Below are 23,762 nucleotides of genomic sequence, written 5' to 3' on the forward strand. Positions count from 1 at the left end.
GAGGAGCCTGTAAGCCTTAGGTTCAACTCTAAGTAGCCTGAGGAGGAGTTAGTGTGACAGGTGGGGGCATGGGTACATGGGGCAGCAATAATCAGAGGATCTAACCCTTCCCCCTACTCTATTCAAACTTAAAATGGATCAAAAGCTCTAGTAGACCTAAAGGAGCTCTGGGAGACTTTCCAGGTGCCTACATGCCAGCATACACATGTGGGCAGAGCAACTAACCACAGGAATGATTCCATGGATAGGCACCAGGAAAGGTAACTATTCCATTTTCCATTTTCCCTAGGGGACATCTAAAAAGGAAAAAAAAATACAGTGCTGGAAATTTTAACTTCCATCTTCACATTTCCATTTCCCATGAAGGCATAACGGATAAGAGACCGAAAATGGGGGCCCACGGGACTTTTAAGAGACACACAGCGATTATAAAATTACATTAATTTATTGTATAAAAAATATATGAAAATCCATACATAAACAAAGCAAACCTCCTCACAAAGAAAACATTTGTGCTTATTATTTCCTCCGGGAGTTGGGGAGAGAAGGGTCACCGGGCCAGGGAGGCACACAGAGGCAAACCCTCCAGATGACCCTCCTTGACTCTTTATAAACCTGGTTGCCAGACTCCTGTTTTCCCAGACATTGGAGGTCTAGGCTCCTACTATCTTCTGGCCTTTCCATCGGGAGGGTTTGCCTCTGTGTGCCTCCCTGGGCCCGGTGTCCCTTCTCTCCCCAACTCCCGGAGGGAATAAATAGCACAAACATTTCCTTTTTTCTTTGTGAGGAGGTTTGCTTTGTCTTCTGTCACATTTTTATTTATTGGACTGGACCTAGGAAAACAGTAGTGTCTATACTGGTGGATTTTGACCATGGCTGAAATTGCAAGCTGCTGCTGTATGTGAAGATAGATATGTTTTTTTCTCCTGATGAAGCAAAATATTATTTTGGCGAAACGCGTTGAGATTCATCCAGCACAGATTGATCATTATCTTTGATGTGTAAAACAGACTAACAATTATGTGTATGGATTTTTTTTTTGTCTTTTGAGATATGTATGTATTTTCATATATTTTATACAATAAATAATGTAAATTTATAATCGCTGTGTGTCTCTTAAAAGTCCCGTGGGCCCCCATTTTCTGTCTTTGTGTACTTCATTGGGGACTGAGACACACCCGGTTTCCATACATATCAACTCGGTACTCTTATAACGGATAAGAGATCAATGAACCAATATCACCAATTAAAGATCAATAGAAAGTCCCTGCTTAGACCTAAAATGACTCCTCATGACCAATCCTAAAATTGTTTTTTTTTTTTTCCACGATGTTTCATTTATTGCAATTTTTTCTTCTTTTGTCCCGGTTGCTGTAGTTTATGTTGCTACTAATACAAATGGAGAGATCTGTAAAATTATAACCAAGCTAAAACTATAAATGAACCAACAACAAAGAAAATAAGTAAATGGTTATATACAAAATTTAAAATAGGCAAAAACTAAAAGAAAATATTTTACCTTTTGGATGGAGAATATGAGGGTTATAATCCTTGTCAGTTTTTTTTTTTTTTTTGTGTCCCATTGGGGAGATTTCTCATTACTTCCTGTTCCAAAGCCAAATCAGGAAGTGAGAGGAATCCCTCCAGAGTGAGGGAATCCCTGGCTGTTACAAGGCCATTAGAACTCCACATTAGAAGATTTTTCCCTCTATTTCTTTTTTGGTAACAACCCAAAATGTGGGATTTTCTTTCACATGAAAGGTCACCAAGACAGATGGAGAGGCAGAATCTCCCTACCAGGTACACAGACAGCAATAAAAACCTGATGAGTGTTCTAATCCCTCTCAACTCTACCAAAAAGCGGAAAAAAAAAAAAGTTTAACCTTTAGTTATAACACAGTCTAGAAGAGGTATAATTAAGGGCCTGTGGAAAACATGGTTGTTTCTCTTGCCATCTCCATTTGTGAGAAAAGTTGCATATTGCCAGTAGGTGGTCCACTCTAATATTTGGAACATGTAACTTACAATTCTTTGAATTCTATTTGATATAATGTAATAACGACAATCTATAGCAACAACCTCAAAGTAAGAATTGTAGAAAACAAAAAAATATATATAAAAACGAACAAAATGTAAAAACAAAAGTAGACAATACTTGTTATTTCATGTCAAAAAACGCCCAGCGGTTTCCACATGCAAGCTTTGGAATGAAAGAGTCGAGATTTTTCAGTTTGTTTTTTTTGTTTGTTTCATTTGATCCTGCAATATTGTTCGACCTAAAGTGATGCAGTTTTATTCATGTCATCAATTTAAAAAAATAAGAAGTCATCCTTCCTGAGTGGTCACTTCGTTGTCATCTAAGGACAGTTTCTGCAAGTTCTCCTCTGGGCCATCTGACTCATCACGACTGGTTTCAAGGTTGTCAGGTCCCTCGTAGCAACCTGAATCTCGGGGTAGGTGAGAATTTTGATCTGCTAAAGATGTCCCGGGCACCTCTTCTGATTCGTCGGTGGCTGCAACACAGCAATCGTGAAATCATTCATTAGTTTGAGCCTTTGATGGGGGGACGATTTAGCAAAATAATGTATTTTAGCTGTGTGTTTGGCCGCTTATTGGACGTTATGCTTGTAGGTAGGGGTAGGTTGCAGTATTTCCTCCAACCTTAAGGTGGCACCATGCAGTTTATTTAGGTTGGCAGGAGCCCAACAGTGAGAAAATGACTCCTATTTTGGCCCCTAGGTTGCCATCTTGGGAAAGGTCAGTGACCCTAGTGCTTGAGTGCTTACCTGTGGTCCTCCAGATGTTGCGGAACTACAAATGCCATAAGGCATTGCAAGGATAGTAGTTACAAGTGTGACTCCAAAAGGCAGAGGTATGATGGGAATTGTAGTTGAAATGGTAGTGAACAAGGCCCACGAGGCTGAAACATGTTTACATCTGCTGTCTGTTACTGTGTTTTTATGGATAATCAATACACTTTGAAGATTTTAAAGAGCAAGCAAGGAGTTTCCTCATAATGGGAATTGTAGTTCCACAACAGCTGGAGGGCCACAGGTTGAGCACCTATGTCCTAGTGGATACTGAAATCCTGTGAGATCTGGGTGGCCATCCTAAAGGTGGACACTTTAACTATAGTGGCTGACATCATTTGGTGCACCCTCAGTGAGCCAGTAAGGTAGGGAGAGCCTGGCTGGTTAGGAAAGGTGCAGGAATAGGTAGAGGTTCCAGATAAGTGACAGTGAGTGTATCTGAATGAGTGAGGAACCAAGCCGTTACTTACTGTCATAATCTAGCAGGATTTCAGCAGCGGTCAGCAGTTTAACAGTGTGTTGAGGGTCTGTAATGTTTAATTCCAGCAGATGGCTCTCAGTCAGATCCTTGAAGTCCTCTATTGTCTGATAACCATTCAGCATGAGGGTGGCAATGTGTTCCTGGGAAAAGAGGGGATGGTTATAACATTTTCGTTCGGTTAAGCATGGGAGGGGCTTAACTATAAGCACTATAATTCCAGATTACCTTAAAACTTTCATAATCTAGATAAAAGAAACAAAGTATCTACCTTCCATAACCTTTTCCTTGTAACAGCCTGTTTGCTCTGAAAAAGAAGCTCTTTAATCAGAATTAACCGATAATAAGGAGTGAAGTCTAACCTGCATGTTAATACGTTCGAGCAGCTCCTTCAGTGTCTTGGGTTGTGATTTTTTGCTCCTTCCATGTGTCCGGACTTTTTTGGGGGTCTCTGTTTCTTGGGGTAGGACTTCTACGTAGATGAACTTAAATGACCCCACCTTGTTATTCAACATGCCAGTCCAGGTACCGACTGGAGGTTTCTCAATGATGTTGATGATGTCTCCTACCTGAAAGCAAACAGAAAATGGGAATCTCCAGAGGTTCAATAAAACCTATTTTCTATTTTGAGTTACAGAATCAATCCATCCGAAAGTTATACTTAAGGGATAGGTGGAGCCTGGTGAACTGAGTCAGCCATGGCTTTCTATATGATTTGAATACTCCAACGGTAAGATCACCTCGCCATAATCTCTCTGCCTACCTCTATCCATGTTCCATTAATAGAGAGATATACTGTGTATCTGCCAATAGATGAGCCAACTTGCCCCTGCAGACTTCTAGAAGTGAAACCAGTGGACCCTCCTATAATCCTATACACAATAGATGTGTGGTAAATAACGCCGGCTAAGGCATCCTCTTGTCCTAAAAGATGGTCAATGTTGGATCATCACATTAGAGGATTAGAGGGGTTCATCAGTTTCATCTCTGAAAGTCTGTAGGGGCAAGTTGGCTCATCCATCGGCAGATATGCGTTTCTCTATTTATAGGTATGTTCTTACCATATTTTCTGAAGACATCCGCTATCTGCATTCTCTTTGGTTTCTGATGGTTCCTCCAGTTTTTTAGGGACAGTTTATGTCCTTATTCTGCGGTGTTAGTGGCTGCCCGCATACTTCAGTTCCCTAGACCTGGTCATCTCACCTTGATACTCTTCTAATTCCTACTCCTGAAGAAATTGGGTAGTGAACGAAAGGCGTTGAGAACTTTGGCTCACGAAGGACTCCATCTCTCCGATAACTGATATTAATTTACTATTATTGTGGTGACTAGGTTCTGCAATGCTATTCAGAGAGCCAAGAAGGGAACATCAATATGCATACTGTGTATTTTATTTATCTATGTAGGGCATTTTTATGAATTTTATTTGTGTCATAAATTAATATGTTTTTTATAGTAAATTGTCATTACACTTTGTATGGTCCTGATAAAAAATCCCAATCAGCTAAACAATTTTTTTAGTGTATCGTCTATGCTGGTCTGGAGGTTGGTCACCTCACTCTTACAAGCTTGGCTGAAAACAGCGGCAGCTATTGGCTCCTGCTGATGTCAGTCAAATACGGCCAGCAGGGGGTGGGGCCGAGCTGTGCTGTGTGCATTAAGGGATGTACACATCCCAGCTTGGGAACAAGACTGTACTTCTGCTCCCATAGCAAGTTCTTGCTTTGGGGGTAGACACAGAAGAGAAGGAGCCAAGGTCCAGATGAAGAGGTTCGGAGCTGCTCTGTGCAATACCATTATACAGAGCAGGTGAGTATAACATGTTTATTATTTTAATTTTAAAAAAATTGTCTTTACAAACGCTTTAATGTTGGGAAGCACACCATTCCTAGTGTGAAGTGTGGTGGTGCATCTCTGCTTTTTGTGGGAAATGTACACTAGGAATTTAGTCGAAATGTCGTCAAAATTGTTAGTAAGATGAATGCAGCATATTATCAAACCATGGGGGGGGGGGGGGGAATTTTGTATTCATAAGTCAAGCTGTGCCAGGAGCTCACTTGGACTTTCCAACATGAGAATAATTCTAAACACTAGGTCTTGTTGACCCTTAGAGTCTACAGTAGGAAATAAAGGTGAAGGTCCTGAAGTGGCCTTAACAATCTCTTGATCTCAATACTGAGCCATTTTTGAAATATTCAGTTTTTAAATATGCAGTTCAAGCTGGACAACCAAAGATTTTACAAGACCTGAAGGCTTTTTTTATGAAGTCTGGGCAACTTTACAACTTTAAAAAAAGCCACATTCACAACTATCACAAAAGGCTGCACACTTTCATTGATGCTAAAGGGGATAATAATATAAGAAGGGTATGAATACTTTAACAGGACCATTTTATTATTTTCCATTATTTCTACAGTTTGTTTACGTATTGTATTATACTTTGATGTATAATTGTTTATTTGGATCACATTAAACATAAAAGAAGTATAAAGATGTCATCTATGTACCTGTGCCATCATAACACATTGCAAAGGTACATAGATCATCACTTGACCATTATTAATATACACTTTTGATTCTGGTTCACAAGGTGACTAAACAAAATCTTGACTTGATGTATATGGTACCATGTGATGTTTCTCACCCGAATATTAAAAAATAAAAAATACATAAAAAAGATACACTTTTGAAAGAAAAAAATGGAAGAATGTGTGATCTCTTTGACAGGCACCATTGAGGGATCTTGTAGTTTAAAATAACATTTTTGGGAAATTGATGTAAATTTACTGGATAATACAGCTTGAATACCTTATCCCTCTGGTTTAAAATAAACCAAAGATTTTGCCGTGTAGTGAGTAATGCAAACTTCTGTACATTGCGGGAAAAAAAAATAAAACTCTCAACAAACAGATGTCCTGACTCTCTACAGGTCAGGACTCAGCAGTATTCCTAAACCTTGGATATTATTTTAAGGACAGTACAAGGCACATTTTGGACAGAGAGAACAACTGGCTCATAAGACACATGAAGAAGGTCATCTATGTCAAAATGGAATGGCCATCCCTCGGGGTTGGGGCCTTCAATGCTATCTGTTATCTACATATAATGTTGTTTTAACACCCCCTATCCTTGTGAATTAGCAATTTACAGCATCAACTATGTAAATCAAAGGGTTAATACCAGTTGCAGTCTCCCTTCCACCAATTGATGGGATTGTGTAATTGGTTCCACAGCTTTTGCACCTCCTAGCCGTTTCTTGCACAATCAACTTCAGCCTTGATACATTCCATGGTGATTGGAGTACTGGGACTGCATTACCCGTGTGGCACTAATGCTGGGGTATCTTCCTGACACTCATTGGAACCCAAATTTGGCTTGATTAGGCTATGAAACATCTTCAACATTTTGGAACCAATGCAGCTAGATGTGACTATTACTACCTGGAGATTGCGAGGGTTACAAATAAATGGCAGGACATGTCCACATCCCATCAATTACATACATTCAAGGACAAACTATTGGGAACCCTTTATAAATGATGACCTAAAGGCCCTCAAGTCTAGTTTTGACAAGTTGAAGAGACCGATTGAAGACCTTCCAAAAGGTTTCTGTACTTCTCTACTTTAGGGATTTGTGCAGAAATAAAGATAACAATGTAAACATTTCAAAAAGATTTCTTTAAAACTTACTGTGAGTTTGAGGCAATCCTTCTCATATGGACTCGGCGTGAAGTCAGTATGGACCTTGGCTTTCCCACAGAATGGCCCAGTGTATGGCGGGGCAAGGTTCTCTATGTTGATGCTGTCTCTGTTGCTATGGGCATAAGATGGGCTGTACAACTCGCTGCCTGTAAACAGATCGCATAATGATTGTCAACGGAACACAGAGAAATGTATATGGAAAATTAAAAGGGTCAGCATTAGGATGACCATTCACCTTACTATCTGGTTGTATTTGTTGGCCTTTTATACAATCTCTGCCCGACCTTATAATACAATAAGCCAAATTTGGACTTTAATGCTATGGTGTGACTCTTCAATATTACACATTCAGTTACACTCAGAAGTGCCCTCAGAATTCCTTTGGTTTGCAGGACCTGCCAGCCTCATGCTCAGACACTGCGCATCACCACTACCCCTACACTATTAGGTGGTATTACAAAATGCCTCAGTGATCACATACTATCCATTCTTTAAGAAAGTATTTTGGATGTGTGGTTAGGAACACCTTGTACAAACATTCCATTTGCTTGGTAATTAGATTAAAATATTGTCACCATTACTTGGCTTCCACAGTCCAGCCATTGAAGCCAGTTTGGCTTCTTTGGTTAGCGGTCTTTCGCACCTCCAGGTTTTACTGGAGTGTCATGGCTGTGTACAGTCAGACCACTGCTTACCCTTATGATGCACAGCCAATAAAAGTGGCATCCTCCCTTTGACTGGTCACAATCAATTCCGCTGATGTCCTATGTCCTTGTCAGCCAGCAGTGAATCAGAGTGGCTTCCTCCTACTGCCCTGCCTATTTTAACTCTGATTTCCTGGAAAAATGCTATTATAAGCTAGCTGCCATGCCCCTGTTAACTATACCTGCTCTCTAGTCTGCATCCTCAACCACTGGATTCCTGCGTACCTACCTCTGGCTTGTTTTATGATACACCATGTCTGCTGTCTGCTCTGACCTCTGGTGTTTACCTGGTAACATGTGTGTGCTGCCTGCCCTATCCTCTTGTGTATTCCTGGAAATCAATGTCTGCTGCTCACCCTGACCTATGGTGTGTTCCTGTAAATCAGTATCTGCTGCTCCTCCTGACCACTGGTGTGTTCCTGGTAGTATGTGTCTGCTGCCTGCCCTGACCCTGGTGTGTTCCTGGTAATCCCTGTTTGCTGTCTGTCCTGACCTATGGTGTGTTCCTATAAATCAGTATCTGCTACTCCTCCTGACCCCTGGTGTGTTCCTGGTAGTATGTGTCTGCTGCCTGCCCTGACCCTGGTGTGTTCCTGGTAATCCCTGTTTGCTGTCTGTCCTGACCTCTGGTGTGTTCTTGGTAGTTTATGTCTGCTTCCTGCCTTTGCTACTGGTGTGTTCCTGGTGTCCTCTCTGTCATGGTCTGAAGTGCCAAAAGCAGGGAGATCCCGGATGTCGAGACCCGAGGTCAGCATGCAACAGGGCCCAACAGTTGTGTGAAGGGGTCCCTGGTGAATACTGGCTGGCTCTTAAACTCCGAGATCCCACATCATCAGCTATCAGGTGGACCCATCCTCATACTTAAGCAACTTCTGATCCAACACTCTGGCCCAATCTTTTCCTGTGTGATCCAGATCCATTTTCCAAGACCTTCTCTTCCAGCAAGCTCCAGTGGGGTTCACCCTGCTCCGTGGTGCCCTGCACTATCGCGAACCCGGCAGTGGGCTTACACTTCTGGGGGAAACCTTCCACGACAGTGTTGCTAGAATGTTCACACTGGCATGCCTAGGACCAGAACCAGGTCCACATATGCCATACTTCTGCCAAGGATTCACCTCCCTAAAGGGGAACTAACTTACATACATATATATATCTAAAAACTTTAAAATTAAATTCCATTCCCATTGGTCCAGCACTATCACACATCTACCAGACCTTCAGAATGTATTGAGTCACCCAGACAAATAGCATTTTCATTAGAAGTTCACCAGTGACAGCCTTCATATTTTTTCCTTCCAGTGGGTTAGAGCCAGAATCACTTGCATTTTTTTTAAATGTTTGCATACCTACTGAGAGATTTACCTTTTCTATTTGTCCTGGTGACCATCGCCAAAAAGTGGTGGGAAATTCAAAATTTTAAAGATGTTACCAGAACAGGAACAAAAGGGAAATATTCCAATGGGAATACCTGTTCTAATGACAGCTGTCTAAAGGGGGAGTTCCCCTCACTATGGAGAAATTCCCTCTCACTTCCTATTGTGTCTCTTGGCCAGGAAGTGATGGCAAAAGCTTCAACAAGGACAGAGAGAGTGATCGGTACCAACTGCGATCGCTCCTGTGTCCATTCATAACTGAAGCATAGTAAATGAAAATGTATTCAATGCTTCAGTTTGTGAATTAACAGGAAGCCGCTCAACAGAACAGAACACTTCCCATTGACTTATTATCCATTTCAGTTGAGTCTGCAGAAAAAAGGGATTTGGGAACCTCTGTCCTCAATCCCTTTCTCTGTCTCTCTGTTTAGACCCCTGATACTTCACCAAAGCCCCCCACCCCCCAAAGGGGCTTATAATAAAATTTTGAAGAAATAATAAAAATAATATTGTAAAAGATAATTAAACAAACTTGTAAAAAAATAACAATAAGGCCCCGTTCACATAGGGGCGACGCTACTTCGCACCGCGACCTCCGAGGTCGCGGTGCGAGCAGCGCGCCGCGACCTCGGAGCGGCCACCACGGACTTCATAACATTGAAGTCTATGGCGGTCGCCTCCTGGTCGCCCCAAAGAAGCTCCGGAACCTTTTTCTAAGTCGGAGCGACTTGTGTCGCTCCTATTAGAACGGGTCCGCAGCTTCCCTATGGGAGGCGACCTACGGCGACCTGTGAGGCGACCAGGTCGCCTCACAGGTCGCCTCAGTGTGAACCGAGACTCAAAATAAAAACTACTGACATTGTCCACTGCCCTACTGACATCATACATTGCCCTACTGACACCACCCACTGCTCTACTGACTGACACCATCCTCTGTCTTAAAGACACTGTCCACAGCTCCATCGACACCATCCACTGCTTTACTGACACGGTCTACTGACATCGTCCACCGCCCTACTAACACACGCATGCGTGTTTGAGCTTTGGGGTGCAAACCCTAATGCAGCCTCTCTCAACCTTTTCAATACAGAGGAACCCTTGAAATAAATTTCTGGTCTCGGGGAACCCCTGCTAAAAATTAAAAGTCTACAACTCATGACATATTAGTGTGACAGTCAGTGGGAAGAATACTCCTTACTCTTGTCATCATTGGGAAGAATTACCCCCTTTTAGAGAGCTAAAAGGAACAATGGTGTCATTGGGAACTTATCGGAGAGGCAGAAATTGCCCATTGCTCAAGGAGCCCTTAGCAACCTCAGGAGGAACCCTAGGATTCCATGGAACCCTGGTTGAGAAACCCTGCCCTAATGCAATAGGCTGCGCACACCTATGAGTATCTAAGAAAGGTTCTAACTTCTCACCACTATCTAGAACTAAAATAAAATGTGGTTAGCATTCTACTTTAATGTTCATGAGGGAAGTTTTGTAGAAGTTCAGGCTAAGGGATTTCTTTATAATTAAACAACCCAGTTATTTAGCTGGTGATAGGATAAAACTGTAATCTCAACAAAACAGGCCTATTTCAAAGCTTCTAATAAAAGATATCATTTGCAACGCTTTTTACTACGTATTTCTATTCCCCTATCAGATGCAGACTCACCATAAATTAGGTGGGTACGTTCTTCTACCCAATAAAATATATTTGCACAAAAAAAAAAGAAAAAGAGAAAAAACAAGTATGCTGCTCTTATCGGAATCATACAAAAATAGATATATCTTTATTTCTATAGACGGCAAGGAGTATTAAAATATTATTCATTCAAAGTCCTTTTGAACAATAGGAGTGCCAAAGATGCAACCTCAAGACAACGCCAAAGTTTTTTTAAAATTAAATTGAAATAAATTTTTCTAACTAGGTATCTTGTATCGCCTCTTCGTTAGAGCCATACTAACTCACTATATACAGACAGTGGTTGACCCAGGCAGCAGGTGAGAGAGCATTCAGTTCCATGCAGGGGTTGATCCAGACAGGAGGCAAGAGAGTAGTCAGGTCCAGGCAGAGGTTGTGGCAAGCAGCAGGCAAGAGAGTAGTCGGGTCCAGGCAGAGGTTGTGGCAGGCAGCAGACAAGAGAGTAGTTGGGTCCAAGCTGGTGTGGTAGGCAGCAGGCAAGAGTAAAATCAAGTCCAGGCAGTGGCTGAGCCAGGCAGCAGGCAAGAGAATAGTCAGGTCCAGGCAGAGGTTGAAGGTAGGTGGCAGGCAAGAGAGTAGTAAGTTCCAGGCAGAGTTCATAGTAGGTGGCAGAAAAGAGAATGGCCAGGTCCAAGCAGATGTTGTAGGCGGCAGCAGGAAAGAGAGAAATCAGGGCCAGGCAGTGGTTGAGCCAGGCAGCAGGTAAGAGAGCATTCAGTTCATGGCAAGTGCCCCCCCCCCCCCCTGGAATTATACAATCCTGCCTGGTCTGTTTTATAATCCTGTCTGCCTGTGCCCCTGTGTCTGTGTATGTGTTTTAAAAAAGTAAGCCATTCTTTACCAGTTTTCGGAGCACCGATCGGCGCTCACCTGACCCACCAGCTTTTTCCTCTCCCCTTCTGACAGCTGCCTGCAGTGGGCAGGGCCAAAGACGTCAATCGGGAGGGGAGGAGGAAAGGCCGAGAGGAGGAGAGAGGAGGTGTGTCACGTGAGTGGCTTTAAGCGCTCTGAAAACTGGTAAAGAACGGCTTATTTTTTAAAAACACACACACAGGGGCACACATGATTATTAAACAGACTGTAGACAGGATATGAAACTTTAAATGAAACTACAGCAGCAGGAGGGGAGGGGGCGGGCACTGACACAGGAGCAGACAGGCAGGGAGGGAGGGGGGAGAGAGGACAAAGGAGGACAGGAGGGTTGCGGATGAAGGAGGCACGCAAACTAACCAATGTAAACTGACCACGGTGTCAGGGCTCAGCAGCCATTGTATACCGTGGTCAGTTTACAGAGGGGAGGACATAGCCAGGCAGGATCAGCCAGGTATTTTAGGTGATAGAAGGGGCTAAATTATGCAGAACAAGCACTTTGCTGTATAAAATGTTTTAAGGGAACAGGATCAATATTGTTTTTTTTTTTTTTAGGTTAACAAACACTTTAACCACTTTAAGACTGGAAGGATTTGCCCCCTTAATGACCAGGCCCTATTTTGCGATTCGGCACTGCGTTGATTTAATGGACAATTGCGCGGTCGTGCGACGCTTTACGCAAATAAAATTGATGTCCTTTTTTTTTCACAAATAGAGTTTTCTTTTGGTGGTATTTGATCGCCTGTGCGATTTTTATTTTTTGCGCTATAAACAAAAAAAGAGCGACAATTTTGAAAAAAAAAAACAATATTTTTCACATTCTGCTCTATGACATTCTCAAAAAAAATTATTTAAAAATCAAAATTTTTTAACATTTTAGGTCAATTTTGTTTTCTGCGACATATTTTTGGTAAAAAAAAAAATGGCAATAAGCGTATTTTGATTGGTTTGCGCAAAAGTTATCGCGTCTACAAACTAGGGGAAAGATTTATGTCAATTTTATTGTTTTTTTTTTTACTAGTAATGGCGGCAATCTGTGATTTTTTGCGGGACTGCGACTGCAGGGAAGGGGTTAACCCTATGGGTGATCAAGGGGTTAGATGTAAGCCTAGGGGAGTGATTCTAACTGTGGGGGGGGCGTGGCTTGTGTTTACAACAGCCGACCGTCCTTCTCTCTCAGCGGGGAACGATTGCAGGTGTCAGGCGATCAATTGGAGCCACCTGACACAATCATTGGCTTCCCCCTAGCTTCCCCCGTGCGCGCGGCCGACGTACCCGTACGTCGGTTTGCGCAGGAGAGCCACCCTGCCGCAGTATATATGCGGTAAGCGGTCGGCAAGTGGTTAAAAATAAATTCTGTCATTTCCCCTTTAAAAATAAATACTCAGGAGTCACGGCTCATGCGGTGACTGATGTCACCTTCATGGCATTGCCAAAAAGGGGCGGAGCATGGGTGACCTTAAAATGATGCCATCCCCTGAAAAAAGTTCTACGGACACCCATGATTCAGTTCTAGGCAGGGATTGAGCCAGGCAGCAGGCAAGAGAATAGTCAGGTCCAGGCAAAGGTTGAAGGTAGGTGGCAGGCAAGAGAGTAGAAAGGTTCAGGCAGAGGTCATGGTAGGTGGCAGGCAAGAGAGTGGTCAGGTCCAATCAGATGTTGTAGGCAGCAGGCAAGGGAGAGATCAGATCCAGGGAGTGGTTGAGCCAGACAGCAGGTAAGAGAGCATTCAGTTCCAGGCAGCGGTTGAGCCAGGCAGGAGGCAAGAGAGTAGTCAGGTCCATGCAGAGGGTGTGGCAGGTAGCAGACAAGAGAGTACTCAGGTCCATGCAGAGGATGTGGCAGGTAGCAGACAAGAGAGTAGTCAGGTCCATGCAGAGGATGTGGCAGGTAGCAGGCAAGAGAGTAGTCAGGTCCATGCAGAGGATGTGGCAGGTAGCAGGCAAGAGAGTAGTCAGGTCCATGCAGAGGATGTGGCAGGTAGCAGACAAGAGAGTAGTCAGGTCCATGCAGAGGATGTGGCAGGTAGCAGGCAAGAGAGTAGTCAGGTCCATGCAGAGGATGTGGCAGGTAGCAGGCAAGAGAGTAGTCAGGTCCATGCAGAGGATGTGGCAGGTAGCAGACAAGAGAGTAGTCAGGTCCAAGCAGGTGTGGTAGGCAACAGGCAAAAGTGAAATCAAGTCCAGGCAGGGGTTGAGCCAGGCAGCAGGCAGAGAATAGCCAGGTCCAGGCAGAGGTGGAAGGTGGTTGGCAGGCAAGACAGTAGTAAGGTCCAGGCAGAGGCCATGGTAGGTGGCAGGTAAGAGAGTGGTCAGGTTCGGGCAGAGGTTGTGGTAGGTAGCAAGCAAAAGAAGAATCAGGTCCAGGCAGGGATCAAGGTAGGCAGCATGCAAGAGAGAGGCCAGGTCAATTCGGGTAAGTATTATAGCACTTTATCTCTCAGGTAGCTGGTGATAATGCACAGCACCAGATACTTCACAGGCTGAAGTTTAAATATCCTTTTGGTCAGGGGTTACATAGGGCATCAATACTGGGAACTATGGAAGTCTTGGAAGTAGGAAAAGTCCTAGGAATTCTGGAAGATCCGCCAGGGATCCCACAAATATTGTAACATGATTATTACAGGGTGTATCACTTTTGTGATTCCACTAATCTACAGTATGTTCACCCTGGATATTCATTTGATTGCCAGATAAACATTCATTCCATCATTGGGTCATCTGATTTTTCAACAAATGGAAGTTCACAGCGTTGGATTCTCCCATTTGACCCAAAAATGTGTTCCCAGCAGAGGTCCCCCTTACATTCAGGAGTACCCAGCAGTCTCAACTTGCGCCTATATGGGCATAGTAGAGTCCAACCCCCCCCCCCCTTTTTATCCATATGTGCCTAGCATAGTTTCCCCTACCATCGATGTGTGCCCAACAGAGTCCCCCCTTGCATCCATGTGTGCCCAACAGAGTCTCCCTCCATCTTTCAGGCTGGTGATTCTATCAACCATCCATGGTGGAGGGAGGTGATCTGCTCTGGGGACTCGGGGAAGGTCACAGCTGGGTGGCAGTGGATGTGCCTATCCCCCCATATTACCATACACAGACTGACACATCCATTGCCAGCCAGCTGGGGGTGCTGTGAGCCATAGTTTGGAGACCCCTGGTCTATATAAATGGGGATTCATCTATTCCAAAGCATTAAACTCTTGTTTGCTCACCAAGTCTCCTCTCTTTGTTTCAAGAAGTGAACGTTCACATTTTCTGCTCAATTTAACAAGAAGAACCATAAGGCTCTGTTCACACCATGGCGTTCAGGATTGCGGGCGGAGTGGCCGCAATCCCGAATTGCCGCAAGACACAGGACGCACTTGCGATCTCTGTTTTTTTCAATGGCACCTAAATTGTGGTGCAATTTTGCCACGATTGTCACCCGATGAATCGCGGTAAAATCGTGCAAACAGAACTGCGTGACACGATTCAGAACGCAGTCTTGGGGAGGGGAGGGGGACTTAGTAAAGAAGGATACAATGTCAGTGCATGACCCTAATAAATGCACAGTGCTGACCTTGAAAAGACTGTTGCTGGCATGTGCCTAGTAAATTTTATCATCTGGTATTTGAATAATATATACTTTAAAATAGTGACTGTGCTTAGGCTCAGATGATGTCATCAGTCTGTTGCAGGCAAAAGGAGGCATTCTCTCAGTCACCTCTCCCCCATTGACTTTGCCTAGGCTGAGAAAATGTCACCAGTCTGCTGCATGCAATAGGAACCATTGTCTCAGTCACCTCTCCCCCATTGACTTTGCCTAGGCTGAGACAATGTCACCAGTCTGCTGCAGGCAGGAGGAAGCATGTCCTCAGTCTCTTCTTCCCCAGTGACGTTGCCTAGGCTAAAACAATGTCACCAGTCTACAATGTCACCAGTCTGCTGCAGGCAGGAGGAAGCATTTCCTCAGTCTCCTCTTCCCCAGTGACTTTGCCTAGGCTAAGACAAAGTCACCAGTCTGCTGCAGGCAGGGGAAAGCATTTCCTCAGTAACTTTGCCTATCCTGAGATAATGTAATCGGTCTACTGCTGGCAGGAGGAGGCATTTCCTCAGTCTCCTCTCCCCCATTTACTTTGCATAGGCTGAGACAATGTCATCATTCTACTGCAGGTAGGAGGAAGCATTTCCTCAGCCTCCTCTTCCCCAGTGACTTTGCCTAGGCTAAGACAAAGTCACCAGTCTGCTGCAGGCAGGAGGAAGCATTTCCTCAGTCTCCTCTTCGCATGTGACTTTGCCTAGGCTGAGACAATGTCATCATTGTACTGCAGGCAAGAGGAAGCATTTCCTCAGTCTCCTCTTCGCATGTGACTTTGCCTAGGCTGAGATGATGTCACCAGTCTGCTGCAGGCAGGAGGAGGCATTTCCTTAGTTTCCTCTGCCCCAGTGACTTTGCCTATCCTGAGATGATGTCATCAATCTACGGCAGGCAGGAGAAGACGATTCCTCAGTCTCCTTTCCCCCATTGACTTTTTTTAGGCTGCGACAATGTCATCAGTCTGCTGCAGGCCGGAGGAAGAATTTACTTAGTCTCCTCCCAGTGATCAGACTGCAAGATTTTTAACTTTTTAGCAAGTCACAAAAAGGAGAAGCTGCCGCAGGGGCTGATCTGTGTCAGACGTTTGCAAACACAACACCAGAATTCACATGACTGGCATCTCAGTCTAGGATATAAATAGTGAATGATGACTGAACAAAGATGGCGCCGTCCTTCTGGAGAGAAAAGCAGATGAAAGCACTGTCAGGGGGGTGCTGTGATCTCTGGGAGAGATAATAAATATCGGACATATTACTTTGGATGCATTCACTAAAAGATCCACATACAAATAAATTCCCGGTGTTACCCGGATTGCAGTCTCCATCGTCTTGCTGCAGGAAGTACACAGACACTCACCAGTGGAGGTCTGTCTGCTGACAGATGTGTGCTGATTGTCCTCCAGATCAGACAGTTTCCCAGGGAAACTCCCATCCAAACTGCCGTCTAAAGATGTCGGAGACAATGACCCGGGCTCTCCCGTCTCCCCCTACAGGACAAAAAGAGAAAGGTTAAAGGGGAACCCAGGGGTGAAATACATACAATACATAACAGTACAGCCAAGCCTTGTGAAACAGACGTGTCAGGTATAAAGCAGGGGTGGGCAATCCCAGCACTTCACTGTGAAACTACAAATCCCATCATCCCTCAGCCTCTGGGAGTCAGGCCTGTGTCTGCAAGCCTTGCAATGCCTCATGGGATTTGTAGTTCCCCTGGAATGCTGATGTTGCCTACATTGGGTATAATGCACAGCCCAGCGGTGTAACGCCACTTCTGCAGATCTGCAGATTTTTGTGTCACTTGCATGGACATTAACCCTTGGTTCACACCTATGCGTTTTTTAGTGCGTTTTGCAGAAATGCAGTACAGTCCATTTAACCACTTAAGCCCTGGAGGATTTGGCTGCTCAAAGACCAGGGCCTATTTTGCGATTCGGCACTGCGTGACTTTAACGGACAATTGCGCGGTCGTGCGACGCTGTACCCAAATAAAAATCGACGTCCTTTTTTTTCCCACAAACAGAGCTTTCTTTTGGTGGTATTTGATCACCTGTGCGATTTTAACTTTTTGCGCTATAAACAAAGAAAACGAGCGACAATTTTGAAAAAATAACAATATTTTTCACATTTTTTTATATGAAATTCCCAAAAAAACAAATGTAAAAATCAAAATTTTTTAACATTTTAGACCAATTTGTTTTCTGCTACAAATTTTTGGTGAAAAAAATCGCAATAAGCGTATTTTGATTGGTTTGCGCAAAAGTTATTGCGTTTACTAACTGGGGGAAAGATTTATGTCATTTTTATCGTTTTTTTATTTAACTAGTAATGGCAGCGATCTGCGATTTTTTTTGTGGTACTGCGACATTGCGGCAGACAGATCGGACCCCTGACTGACATTTTTGACACTTTTGGGGGTACCAGTGACATTGCTATACATATGCACTGTTACTGTAAAAATGACACTGGCAGGGGAGGGGTTAACTTTTTTAGAGATCCAGGGGTTAAGTGTGTCCCTAGGGGCGTGCTTCTAACTGTCAAGGGGCGTGGCTTTTGATGTAACCACAGAGACATACGATCCTACATAGCAGGATCGTATGATCTCTGCAGTTACACCAGGGAGAATGACAGGCGGCTTTGTTTACATCAGCCGCCTGCCTTTCTTCCTCTCCAGCGGGAGATCGCGAGTGACCGGCGGACATCGGAGCCACCGGTCACTCGCGCAGGGATGTTAGTGAATGAGCGGGGGCGGTAGCGCGCCTCAGGCGGAGCGCGCTCGCCCCCTAGAGGCTCGTGGGCGAGCGACGTACCCCTACGTCGCTTTGCCCAGTAGGGGCTGACCGTCGCAGAAAAGTTCCCTAACAGAGCTGAAAGACAGTGAGGATTATAAAAAGAAAGCAGTAAATAGTCATGCTGCGGTTGGCAAGCGGTTAACATGGTTTCCTATGGGTCTAGTTCACACCTGTGTGTTTTGAGCCGGTGAAATTTTTTGGAAAGGGTCAGGAACCTTTTTTTTTTTTCCCACAGCAGATTGCAGTTTACGTGTAATAGGCTTCAATGATCGCGCATCAAAAACACTAGTGTTGTGTCTTTTATGTGTTTTGCATTTTTTATTTTTTTTTTTTGGTTATTAGCAAAGTATGACAGTTCTGTTTATGGAGTGCCACTTTCATGCGCCTTTACACTCTCTGCCACACAAGTCGCATCAAAGTAGTGCAGGAACCTCTATATCAGGGATCGACCGATTATCGGCAAAGCTGATATATTGAGGGCCGATATGCACTTCCCCCGATATATCAGAATCGCCCCCGGAGGTTACCGATATTGCGGATATTTCGGGAAAGTGCTGTACCGGAGTGATGCCTGCAGCTAGAGGCATCACCCAGGTACCGGCGTCCATAGCCAACGGTCGGCTCTCTTGTAATGACAACCGATGTGGCTGAGAAGCTCTTCGGCTGTCATTACAAGGAGCGGGTGGGGACTTCATAGTCTCGCCCGGGTCTCCCGTTCCACCGGGAGACCCGGGCATCCTACCTGCATGGCCGCCAAAGACCTGATCAAAGCCGCATTCGGCTCTGATCGGGTCTCCGTGTAAAAACCCGGAAGTGATGTCATGACATCACTTCTGGGCGTTTTGAATGCTTTTAAGTGCAGAGGAGAGGTTTGGGGTCTTTTAGACCTCCAGATCCCTCCACAAGAGTACCTGTGTAAAAAAAATAAATAGAAAAAAAAAAATGTTTTTTAAATGTCTGAAAATATCGGCAGATATCAGCCGATACCGTTATTCGATGTCCAAAATATTGGTATCGGTATTGGCAATAAAAAAACAATATCGGTCGATCACTACTCTATATGTCCAATGTCACATGTTAGGGTTAGGGTTAAGGGCAAGGGTTGAATGTTAGCGTTAGAGTTAAAGTTAGGGTTAGGGGCAATCGTTAGGGTTAGAGTTAACAGTAAATGTTAGGGTTAGAATGCAATCCTAACAATTACCTCTAACCCTAACCCTAATGATTACTGCTAACCCTAACCCTAATGATTACTGCTAACCCTAACCCTAATGATTACTGCTAACCCTAACCCTAATGATTGCTGCTAACCCTAACCCTAATGATTACTGCTAACCGTAACTCTAATGATTACTGCTAACCCTAACCCTAATGATTACTGCTAACCCTAACCCTAATGATTACTGCTAACCCTAACTCTAATGATTACTGCTAACCCTAACTCTAATGATTACTGCTAACCCTAACCCTAATGATTACTGCTAACCCTAACTCTAATGATTGCCACTAACTCTAACGATTGCTGATAACACTAATCATAATTCTAACACTAACCCTAACCTTTGATCCAATCTCTAACTTTAGCCTTAACTCAAATTATTGCCCCTAACCCTAAACCAACCCTGATGATTGCCGCTAAGCCTTAACTCTAACCCTAAAAATAATGATTGCCACTAACCATTACCATTAACCCTTACTCTAACCCTAACCTTAACAATTGCCACTAATTCTAATACTAACCCTAATCCCAATTATTGCCGCTAACCTTAACACTAATGACTGCCACTAACCCTTAACTCTCACCCTAACGATTGCCACTAACCCTAAACATTGACCCTTAACCCTAACTCTAACTCTAACCCTAACCCTAATGATTGCCGCTAACCCTAACCTAACTCTAACCCTAATGATTGCCACTAATTCTAATCCTAACTCTAACCCATAATTAACTCTAACTCTAACTATAACCCTAATGATTGCCACTAACCCTAACTCTAACCCTAACTTTTAACCCGAACTCTAACCCTAACCTTTAACCCTAACTCTAACCCTAGCCTTTAACCCGAACTCTAACCCCAATTCTAGCCGCTAACCCTAATTCTTACCCTAATGATTGCCGCTAACCCAAACTCTAACCCTAACTCTTAAAGCAGAGTTCCGGCCACGAAAATATGCTAATGCATTCCACAATGGATAGCCTCTGAACTGTCCCGGGTCGCACTTACCTTTTAGAAGAAATACTTACCTTGAAAATTTCTTCTCCAGCGCTGCCATCTCGGATGTGGGCAGCTGAAGCCAGCGCGTCCTCTTCTGAGTCCTCTTCCGTGTCCTCCTCTCCCAGAATGCGCCTGCACCGGCCCCGCTCGTCACTTCCGGTGCGGGCGTGTCATTCCTCCACAGCTTCTGGGCATGCGCAGGATCGGTTTAGCAGGGAATGAGGCGCCCGCACCGGAAGTGACGAGCGGGGCCGGTGCAGGCGCATTGATTCCTGGGAGCGATGATGTTCAGCTCCCAGGAATCAATGCAAAGAGGAAGTGATGGCGCGGGCCGCAGAGGGAGTAAGAGGAAAGAAGGTGAATATATTTTCTTCAATAACAAGGTAAGTAAACAAAAAAAAAAATCTTAACCATCCATTTCTTTTTCAGGTGACTAAAAGCAAGCGGATGGCCCAAAATCGATTATGTGGCCGGAACTCCGCTTTAACCCTTACTCTAACCCTAACACTAATGATTGCCACTAAACCTAACTCTTGCCCTAATTCTAGCCGCTAACCCTAATTCTAACCCTAATGATTGCCGCTAACTCTAACTCTAACCCTAACTCTTAACCCTTACTCAAACCCTAGCACTAATGATTGCCGCTAACCCTAACTCTAGCCGTTAACTCTAACACTAATGATTGGCGCTAACCCTAACTCTAACCCTAGCCCTTAACCTTAACCCTAACCCTAATTCTAGCCGCTAACCCTTAACCCTAACTCTAACCCTAACCCCAATGAATGCCGCTAACCCTAACTCAAACTCTAACTCTAACCCTTAACCATAATGCTAACCCTTGACCCTAACTCTAACCCTAATGATTACCACTAATCCTAATTCTAACCCTAACTCTAATGATTGCCCCTAACCCTAATATTTAACCCTTAACCCTAACGTGACTTTGATGCAACTTGAATGTCAGAGAGTGAAAAGCCGCATTAAAGTTGCACTCCATAAATAGAACTTTCCTTTTAGCCCAAAAAAAAAACAACCCGCAAAAGGCATCAAGTACGTCTCAAAAAAGTGCATAAAAATGTGAAACGCACTGGAAAAATGCATCAACCGCAACCTGTATGGATGTGAACCTAGCCGAAAAGAACATCAACTCTTTACTAAGGTCCTTCTAGCCCCCAGTGTCTAAAACATGTCAGGCAGCTGTGTGGGATTATATAAAGATACTCAGGGGCCACCTTATTAGGTACACCTGGATGGCATAGCCAAATAGTGAATCCTGTTAGACATGGCCAAGCCATCCAGGAATCCTATCACTGATCTCCTCTCACCATCTCATCAGCCATGGCCTTCATCATCATCTTTCCACTTTTCCTGTTCATCGTCCGCGATATTACCGCCCGCCATTTCTTCCCTAGTTTTACTGCACTGCGTTTCCCATCTTCATTGGTGTGCGTGTTTCCATCTTCTGGGATCTGCAAAAGAAACAAACATTGTAAATGACAAACCTGAAACATTGTTTCATTTACCGTTATTAGAAATGGTCACAATGTGTCTGCACACAGGGCTGCTGTTAGAAATCACCGGGCCCCGTAGAGCCTACCTGGCACTGCCCCCCCCCGCAATTTATCACGACAATATTTTCACTAAAAATACACTAAAATCATTACTAGCGAACTAGTCCATGTTTAATTGTTTTTTACATTTTAAATGTATTATAATGTTAAAAATGTTTACAATTATTTTATTTTACAATTTTTTTAAATTATTTATTACAATGTTTAATTATTCTTTTTTAAATATTTTTTTATTATTTTATTTTGAATTTTTTTTACAATTTTTTTTTTTTTTTATAGGACAGGGAAGCCTGCAGCGCTGTGGGGAGCGGGGAGCATTATTAGAAACTGGTAATCAGTGCCCTGATTATCAGTGCTGCCTATCAGTGCTCATCAATGCCGCCTATCAGTGCCACTTACCAGTGACATCTATCAGTGCCCATCAGTGCCATCTATCAGTGCTCATCAGTGCCGTCTATCAGTGCCCATCAGTGCCACCTATCAGTGCCCATCAGTGCAGCCTATCAGTGCTGACTTTGAGTGCTCATCAATTCCACCTATCAGTGCCCACCAGTGCTGCCTATCAGTGCCCATCAGTGCAGTTTATCAGTGCCCATCAGTGCAGCTTATCAGTGCTGCCTATCAGTACCATCTATCAGTTCTGCCTATCCATGTTCATCAATGCCACCTATCAGTGCCTATCAGCGCCGCCTATCAGCGCCCATGGTGCCTATCAGTGATGCCTGTCAGTGCCACCTACCAGTTCCTCCTCAACAGGACTCTGAGCTGAGAGTGCCTCTCTTATACAGCCCAGAGCCTGCACTGACAGTTCCCTCTGCCTCCTCCCTCGCACAGATGAGGAGGGGAGAGAGACAATCTGCTCCTTCTCCTCCTGCTCCTCTTGTCCTGTGTGTATAGCAGGAAGTGTGAAGCTAAGCAGTTGAATTTGATCATTCAGCTGCTGGGCTTCATGCTTCATGCAGTGCACAGGAGGTGAAGGCGGGAGGAGAAAGAGCAGATCGTCATTCTCCTCTCCCATCCGTGCGAGGGAGGGGGAATTGTCAGTGCAGGCTCTGGGCTGTATGAGAGAGACACTTTTAGCTCAAAGCCCTGTAGCCAGCAACCCTGCTGGGGCCCCCGACAGTGGTGGAATGCCAGGGCCTGGTTCAAAGTCTGACCTTTGTAACCCTGGTAGCTACTCCACTGTATATACTGTACATATATAAATATATACAGTATATATACACTGCTCAAAAAAAAATTAAAGGAACATTTTGTAAACACTTTAGAAAAATGGGGACAAATCTCATAATTCTCGTATATCTATACTGGTATGGACAGGGTAATAATGTGTTAGGATCTATACTGGTATGGACTGGGTAATGTGTTAGGATCTATACTGGTATGGACAGGGTAATAATGTGTTAGGATCTATACTGGTATGGACTGGGTAATGTGTTAGGATCTATACTGGTATGGACTGGGTAATGTGTTAGGATCTATACTGGTATGGACTGGGTAATAATGTGTTAGGATCTATACTGAAATGGACTGGGTCATGTGTTAGGATCTATACTGGTATGGACTGGGTAATGTATTCGCATCTATACTGGTATGGACTGGGTATTAATGTGTTAGGATCTATACTGATATGGACTGCGAAATGCGTTGGGATCTATACTGGTATGGACTGGGTAATGTTTTAGGATCTATACTGGTATGGACAGGGTAATGTGTTAGGATCTATACTGTTATGGTCTAGGTAATGTGTTAGGATATATACTGGTATGGACTGGGTAATGTGTTGAGATCTATGCTGATATGGACTGCGTAATGCGTTAGAATCTATACTGGTATGGACTGGGTAATGTGTTAGGATCTATAATGGTAAGGACTGGGTAATGTGTTAGGATCTATACTGGTATGGACTGGGTAATGTGTTAGGATCTATACTGGTATGGACTGGGTAATGTGTTAGGATCTATACTGATATGGACTGGGTAATGTGT

General features: G+C 43.9%; 1 protein-coding gene across 1 annotated transcript in view; it reads right to left on the reverse strand.

Moving 5' to 3' along the window:
- Positions 1-1,999: 1,999 nt before the first annotated feature.
- Positions 2,000-23,762, reverse strand: part of SASH3 (SAM and SH3 domain containing 3) — an 81,556-nt gene continuing 59,793 nt past the window's right edge. Inside the window, exons 3-8 of the mRNA XM_082263614.1 lie at positions 21,529-21,672; positions 16,559-16,688; positions 6,978-7,135; positions 3,651-3,857; positions 3,281-3,431; positions 2,000-2,513 (exon numbers count right to left, since the gene is read on the reverse strand). Of these exons, the coding sequence (XP_082119740.1) occupies positions 2,326-2,513; positions 3,281-3,431; positions 3,651-3,857; positions 6,978-7,135; positions 16,559-16,688; positions 21,529-21,672 (978 nt within the window). The 3' untranslated portion in view covers positions 2,000-2,325. The remainder of the gene's footprint in view (positions 2,514-3,280; positions 3,432-3,650; positions 3,858-6,977; positions 7,136-16,558; positions 16,689-21,528; positions 21,673-23,762) is intronic.

The sequence above is a fragment of the Pelophylax lessonae genome (assembly GCF_965119305.1).
Source record: "Pelophylax lessonae genome assembly, chromosome: 7".
In the NCBI taxonomy this organism is placed as follows: domain Eukaryota; kingdom Metazoa; phylum Chordata; class Amphibia; order Anura; family Ranidae; genus Pelophylax; species Pelophylax lessonae.